This window comes from Balaenoptera acutorostrata, chromosome 20 (assembly GCF_949987535.1).
Source record: "Balaenoptera acutorostrata chromosome 20, mBalAcu1.1, whole genome shotgun sequence".
NCBI lineage: Eukaryota > Metazoa > Chordata > Mammalia > Artiodactyla > Balaenopteridae > Balaenoptera > Balaenoptera acutorostrata.
Genome location: NC_080083.1, coordinates 38,933,868 through 38,941,052, shown reverse-complemented (window position 1 = coordinate 38,941,052; position 7,185 = coordinate 38,933,868). Strand labels below are relative to the sequence as shown.

Here is a 7,185-nt window from a genome sequence, read left to right as displayed (position 1 = left end):
TGTCCCAAGGCAAAGCAGCTGGAGGGTAGGATGAGGAAGCACACAGTGGTCACTCCCACCCCATCCCCATTCCCCGTCCAGGCTCTGTGGCACCCAGAGACCTCAAGGAACCAGAGGTCAAAGCATCTGCCAAGATCCTCTCCTGGAGGGTGGCCCACAGATGTACTGTCCTCCCAGGCTCACCAGTGGTGGGATTTCAGGCACAGTGACCCCCCCCAGCCGTGTCCCCCAGCATTGCCTGGGCTCACCTCCCCACACAGTCAGAGGCAGACTCTCAGATTTAGTGAGAACTCATGTTGCAGAGGAGGGGAGGGTACAATGGGGTCTTCTCTAGTCAGGTAGAATGGAAAGCAGAGCCCAGGTAGAGCTCAGGCAGTCCTGTCTCCCAGAGTGCATCAGCGCCCTGCAAAACATCTCAGAGCTGGCCGTCCACTCCACACTCGTACCGCCAGAGCGCAGCTCCCTCCACTCTCAGAGCAGCTCGTTCCACCGCTGGGCACCTCCAGCTGTTCACATTTTCCTCCAGGCAGCCTCTACCTTGCAATGGCGGGTGAGGGAGGGGTGGACACGTCACTCCAGACCAGCCCTTGGGACAAGAGAAGCAACTGGCGTGGAATGGGAGTAGGAAAAGCAATAAGTTAAAGCCAAGAATGGCCAGAGGTCTGGCACGACGGGCGGGGGCGAGTCTCTGGCTTGATCCAGGAGGCCCTGGGGAGGAGGCGGCCGATGACAAGGTTCCAGGCAGAAGGTGCTTCAGAAGGTGGGGTTGTCGATGCCGCTGCGCACCCTGGCGTGTTCCTCAGGCCTGAAGCTGTAGGGAGGGGGTGGCTCCAAGGGAGGCAGACCCACGACGGGCTTCAGGATAATCTGCAGGGAAAGGAGGGGACAGAGACTTCTCAGGGCCTGCCACTGGCCACTGCCACCCATGTGCCGGTGGTTGCATGTCTACCAGGGAGAAGGGTGACCCGACGCTGGTGGCAGAGCCCTCCCTAGGGCCCCGAGGCTTGGCATAAGGACACCCTCCACTGCCCCCGTTGCTCTAAAAATCTGAATGGGGAGGCTCAGAGAGCCGAGGGACAGGGCAGGGGTTGGGGTGGATACCCACCTCACTGTAGGGGGGTGGGGGCTCAGAAATGGTTGCTGTGACCCTCTCTGCGGGAGTAATGGGGGGCCGTTCTGGGGGCCCCTCATGATCCGCTGGGGGGTCCTGCTCCAACTTTCTGCAGTTGCGACAGAAGCGCTTAGCCAGGCCACAGATGCACAAGAGGGGTATGATGATCAGAAAGACGATGACAAAGATCCTGGGGTAAGGAACCACCAACATCAGCCTGAGTCTCCAGCCATCCCTGCTGCACATCCCTCCCTCCCTCCCCTGACCTACACCCACCCCTCAGCAGGAAGTTCAGTCCAGTCCTGTGTGGGCCAGAGGAACTGGCCCAAGGCTCACCTCAAGGGGCCAGAGAAGAGCTCGTACTGCTCTGGCTGGTACTCTTGGCAGCAGCTGTTACCACAGCAGTTGAACCCTTTAGGGCAGGTGCTGTGGACCGGGTCAGAGAGAGGCCGTTGGTACCAAGGTGGGGAGGCAGAAGGATCCCAGCTTCCCTAAAACTCACCCGTGCGCTCAGGGCACGAGCCACACCCCTAGCAGGGTGGAGGTACAGGCCCCCCCTGGGCTCAGTGGGAGGAACCTGGGGCTGGGATCAGGACCTGGGTTTCAGGCTCAGCTCACTACTGGCCTCGTGCACTCGTGCCAAGTTACATTCCTTGCTGGGCCTCACTTTCCTCATCTATAAGATGGGTGTAATGAAGGTGCTGTCGACCTCACTGGGCAGGTGTGGGGACTGAGTGTTGTAGTGGCTACAACATCATTCTAAGGAGGTGTAGAGGGAGAGGGACAGTGGGGAGGGTCCAGGAGCTAATTCCAGGAGGAGTGAGCTGGTGCTGGTGCCCACGGAGCAGGAGGTAGGAGGGACACGGTGTTCCTGGAACATCCTGGGCTGACTGGTGGAAACACTTGGCTGCCCAGAGGCCACCCGCCTCAGCCCCTCCTCATGGTGCTTGGGCTTCTTAGCGTTCATAGAGTGAGAGCGTTTGCCCTCGCTTCCAGGGGACCCTCAGAGGGGAGATGGACTAAGAATGGAGTAAGAAGGATGGGGATTGGCCCGCAAATGTGAAACTGCCCGTCGCTAGGCTGGTGGAAGGAGTGAGGGGTGGAGTCTCCCTCTCTGGGTGGCAGTATGGTTTCTGGCTAGAAGGGGAGAGGGTGAGGATGATGAAGGCAGGCAGGGCAGGATTTGGGATGTCTCCTCCCCACACTGGAAGTTACAGCCCAAATCCCAGACTTACAAGAAGAGACCACATGTGGCTGCAGCCTGTGGAAGAAAAGAGGCGGAGGTTTGGGTCATAAACTGGGGGCTGGGGTTTCCACCCAGATGCTGCCCAGGTACCTCACTGCTAGCAGGTCCCAGAGGATCAGCATCTTCCCCCACACCTGCTTTCCACCTCCCTCCACATGTTCCCCGGGTTAGTGGCTGCAGCCCCAGCGCCACCTCGTGGCCCCAGCTCTCCTTCCTCTCCTCACCACACCTCCTGCCACATTTGCTCACCCCCAGGTCTGTAAGCTCACGCCTTCTCACCATCCTTCCAATCCATCCCCGCCACGGCCAGGACTCCAGCAACCCCCGCGCCCACCCCGTCACTCCCAACACTGCTGCAGGTTTCTATCCCACAAATCTGAACACCTAAAACCTTGCTGGAAGCCTCCTTCAGTGGCTCCCTGGGGCCCAGACACCATGACCAGCCCTATCCCCCATTCCCTCTCCCCCTGGCCCTCCTGCACACCCACCCGCTGGGAGTTCTCTGAGCACGTCTGGCTGTTTTACACATGCCTGCAAGAACGAGTTCCTCCCTCCCTCCTTCTTTTGCACTAGTTCTCTGCCACATGGAGGCTATCACTACGGAATCTAACCTGATTAATAGCAAATATGTGCATAAGCCCTGCTTGGAAAGTTCTTTCCCCAGGTATCTGAGAGGCTGGCTCCAGCACCTTCTCTGACCATCTTACTTAAAATTACATCTACTCCCCCAAAGCACTCCCTTTCCCCTAACTGTGCTTACTTTATCTGCATAGCTCTTGTCAACATCTAACATGCTATATATTTTACTTTATCTTGCTACTTGTTTGTCTCCTCAGTAGAATGTAAACCCCACCAGGGGAGGGATTTTTGTCTATTGAAAACCAATACTCACGATTTTGGCAGAATGAATGAAAGAGCACTGACAACCTGGTTTCATTTCATCCTGGCTGCTCCCAGACCGTGGGGGAGGAATGCAGGTAGAGGAACACAGCAAACGGGAGGTTATCTGTCACCCCACCCCAGCCTCCAGGGAGATAAACAACCATGGCTCAAGAATAAGAAGCCAACTTTGGCGAGACCACCATGTCTTTTTTTTTTTTTTTTGGCCGCGCCACCAGCATGCAGGATCTTAGTTCCCTGACCAGGGATCAAACCCGTGCATCCTGCGGTGGAAGCGTGCAGTCTTAACCACTCTACTGCCAGGGAAGTCCCAAGACCACCATATCTTTATATCTTGAAATAACAGTTTAACTGTTAATGACAACAACAATAAAGCTAAGAATACCAGTGACAGCCAATAATAGTTGGGCTGATTCCCACAAGTCTTGGCCAGTGGGGTCAGGAGCAGGAATGAACCCCTGCAGGTCGGCCCAGAGAGGGTAAGGTGACTGCAGAGTTGGGGACAGCCCAAGGGGTCCAGGCACTCAGTGTACCTCCTTTCCCTCAGATCCCATCCCCTGTCCCTCCCCCCTCTCCTGGCCCCCAACTAAGAAAGACAAACAATGAACAGGTTTACTGAATTAATCTTGAGCTCCTGTTTGGAGGAGTAGGGGATCCTCTCCCAGATTCCCTCCCCCCACCCCCATTTTAAACAGGTGGTGGTCTCGACTGAGGTGGTATCAAGCGTTGGGGTAATCCTGGGCAGTTTCAACTTATTTACATGTGGACTGGGGGCATTAACAGCCTGCCCCCTGGAGTTGTTGGGAGGAACCAACAAAAGGATGCTCAGCCTAGTGCCGGCACAAACCCACCGCTGGTGATAGAGAAGGAGTAACAGGGCTTCTGGAGCAGAGCTGCTCAGCAGTCAGTGAATGCTGTGGGGAGCAGGCCTGGGCCTTCCCTCAGACTCTTACATAGAAGTTAAAAACGCATGTTCTAGACCTATGTCAGTTTCTAGGATAATCTCCCATCCCAAAACTGGATAGACTGCCCCCATCACTGGGGCAGGGAGGGATGAGGAGGTGTTGAAACCCTGCCTCATCCTTGGAAATCACAGGTTTCAGAGGTCACCCCAGCCTTGGGTCAGGCAGCCAGATCAAATCCTATCACCAGCTGGAATCCTACCCCCACTCCTAGAAAGGGAAGAGGGAGCCTCTTTCCTCTGGGGCACAAGCAGAGAAACACAGTCCCAGAGAGGGCTAGGACTTCCCCAAGGTCACCCAGCACTGTGAAGAATGGAGCTGGGGAGATAGGCTGGCCAGGCGTCCAGATCTCAGTCCAGACCTCAGGCCCTCCGCTAGTCCCCGCTTTCTGATGCAGCGAGAAGAACAAGCCAAGGCTAACGTGAGGGTCAAAGTCCCCACTCACCAAGAGGAGCTAAGCGTCAGATGGCGGTGGGCACGAGTAGTTCCCACGACACAGTCCCCCACGAGGTGAAGGAACCCAGGCCTTCTCAGGGCCTCCCTCTGCTCTTACCTCCCCGGCAAAAAGAGAAAGGAAGTTGCTAACTGCATGTGGTCACGAGGAAATCCTGACAATGGAAGGTGGTGATCGGGAGCTAGAAGCAAGCCCCTGACCCACAAGAGTAGGGCCCCGAAAGTTCCACAGCTTTACCTCCCAAGCGCTCACCTGTTGGAGGCCGGCCAGCAGGCCGAGCAGCAAGGTGGGTACTAGGCCGGGGACCCAGGTGTCTGACATCCTGGCACAGGGGCCACTGAGCTTCCGTGTGTGGGGGGAGGAGGGGAGAGGCGGGGCCGCGACCTATCCCACGACTCTCCACCTATAGGGCCCCGCCTCGGGATGGGGGCGGAGCTGATGCACCGGGGGTGGGCCGGACCCGGGAAGGGAGGGGCGGGGGGGAGGGGAGGGAAAGAAGTGTGGGTTGGGTTTTGGGAAATGGGAGGTAGAAGAGATTATCTGATTAAAAAATATTGTGGTGTCAATTTAAGACTGCTGAGCTACCCCTTCCCAGCCCTCAACTGCTCCACCCTCTAAGTGATCCCAAGCTTGAGAGGGACTGCTGCGCCTACCAGATGGAGAGAGAGGATGCAGGCAGAGGGAGCTGGACCACTGGAAGTCCCTACCCACATGGACTTCTGGGGGGCAGAGGTTGAGGGAGAGAGGAAGCGAAGGCTCTGGAGTGGATTGAGGGGATTACAACGGAGAGAGGTGTCACTTTCTTTTTCTTTTTTCTTTTTTTTTTGGCCAAGAAGGGAGGGAGGGACGGCCTGATTGATTTCTGGGTCAGGAGAACCTAGGGTAGATCACTAGTACATTCGTACCCCGCCCCCACCCTCCCTGAAATCCTGGGAGGAGGTGTTGGTACACTTCCTCCATTTGACTACAGTGGAAATTAAGGCCCCAGGATTCAGAGACTAGTGCCTGAGTCCGCAGCTGGGGCCGAGCGGCAGCCAGGCGAGCTGGGGCGCGTGCGAGCAGGCCCATCCAGATTTCTGGAGAGACCCCGCGGACGCGGTCCCGGCCGGGAGGGGCTGGATTCAGACCAGCGGCGGCCGCGCCCCGCCCCGGAGACGTGCTGTGCTTCCCGGATCCGGCCGGCAGGTGGCAGCATCGCTCAACGCGGGCTTCCCCCGGAGCCGGGCAGCGCGGGGCTGGGACCTGGGGCTGGGTCTCCCTGGGCTTCCTCCGGGGGGACCCGGCTGGAGTGTGCGGTGGGAGGCCGTCTCGGTGGGCGATACGCGGAGGGTGAGAGCCAGACGCCCAAACACAGATGAGACGTAAGGAGACCTTGTGGGAGTTGGAGAGATGGAGCCCGGACCCCTGAGGACGGGGGCGAAAAGGAGATGGTGGGTGGGGTGCTGCTCCCAGACCTGGGGAAAGGGGGAGGGGTCCAGGAGAGGATCAGTTCTTAGGTATTTAGACGTCTCCTGCTGCGTCTCAAATCTGACTTTGCCACTGAAAACTAGCCCCGACCTAGTAGGAAAGGACAGCCGTCGTCCTTTGGCTTCTTTTTCTTTTTTCTCTCACTGCTTTCTCCTTATCTCTGTTTCTCATCTCTCCCAGTCGTGTTTTCTCGGTCTTATGTTTAACCTCTGCTTGGTCCGCCCCATTTCTCCCAGCCTCTGTTTTCCTGTTTCAGTTTCTCCCCGTCTCTGTGTCCATGCATTTTCTCTTCATTTCTACGTGTTCCCTGTTTTCCCATCTCTGTTTCTCCTCGTTGTTAATCTCTGTCTGTCTCAGTGGAGGTGTCTGTTTTTCTGTCTCTGTTTCCATTTCCCTTGTCTCTGGTTTGGTCCTGTGTCTCCCTGTCTCTGTGTCTGTTTCTCACCAAATCTCCTGGACTCTCTCTCTCTCTCTGTCTCTGTTTCTCATTATCTCTTGGCCCCTAAGGACAGAATCTTCCCGTTTCCTGATCCAAGCTGAATTGGGGTCTGGCCCCAGAGAATGCCCTCTCTATTTGAAGTTCCTGGTGACTGATCTTGTTGAAAGGAATTGGGGGGGGGCACGGCACGTCTTTTCTCCTCCCCCAGCAGTTGGCTCTGGACCTAGCCCACCCCTCTGCCAAGGTGGACCTAGTCCAGAGAGTACTGGAGCTTTCTCCTAGCAGCACCCACGCTGCTGCTTCCTTAGTGAACTTGTTGCTAACTTGGGATTCCAGGGCCCCGCTGCACCAACACCCAAGACCTGAGACACCCCTAATCTCCTGCCTCTCTGCCCAGGCCTGGAGCCCTGCGGAGGTGTGGCCCTTAGGGGAGAGGAAGATGGGTGAACTTAGGGGAGGAGGGTATCCTAGGGAGTGGAATGAGGGTGCTGAGAAGGGCATGGAGGAGCTTGAGGGGTAGACGTGGGAGGCTGAAGAGGTGAAGGGACCAGGCAGGTTGGTGCCCTGAGGAGGAGCCGGAGGAGGGCAGGAGGGGATGGCGTTGCT

General features: G+C 57.1%; 1 protein-coding gene across 3 annotated transcripts; it reads right to left on the bottom strand.

The window, feature by feature from the left end:
- Positions 1-326: 326 nt before the first annotated feature.
- Positions 327-5,015, bottom strand: TMEM92 (transmembrane protein 92). Of its 3 annotated transcripts, XM_007176433.2 has the most exons (6): positions 4,926-5,015; positions 3,250-3,304; positions 2,347-2,372; positions 1,448-1,537; positions 1,106-1,301; positions 327-867 (listed from the first exon to the last, which is right to left on the bottom strand). In XM_007176433.2, the coding sequence occupies exons 2-6, from the start codon at positions 3,292-3,294 to the stop codon at positions 754-756; spliced, it is 471 nt and encodes a 156-aa protein (XP_007176495.2). In that variant the 5' UTR covers positions 3,295-3,304; positions 4,926-5,015; the 3' UTR covers positions 327-753. The 3 variants fall into 3 exon arrangements, with proteins under 3 accessions (XP_007176495.2, XP_007176494.2, XP_057392457.1); XM_007176432.3 differs by lacking the exon at positions 3,250-3,304 and having other exon boundaries at positions 4,926-5,008; XM_057536474.1 differs by lacking the exon at positions 4,926-5,015 and having other exon boundaries at positions 3,250-3,744.
- Positions 5,016-7,185: the final 2,170 nt, after the last annotated feature.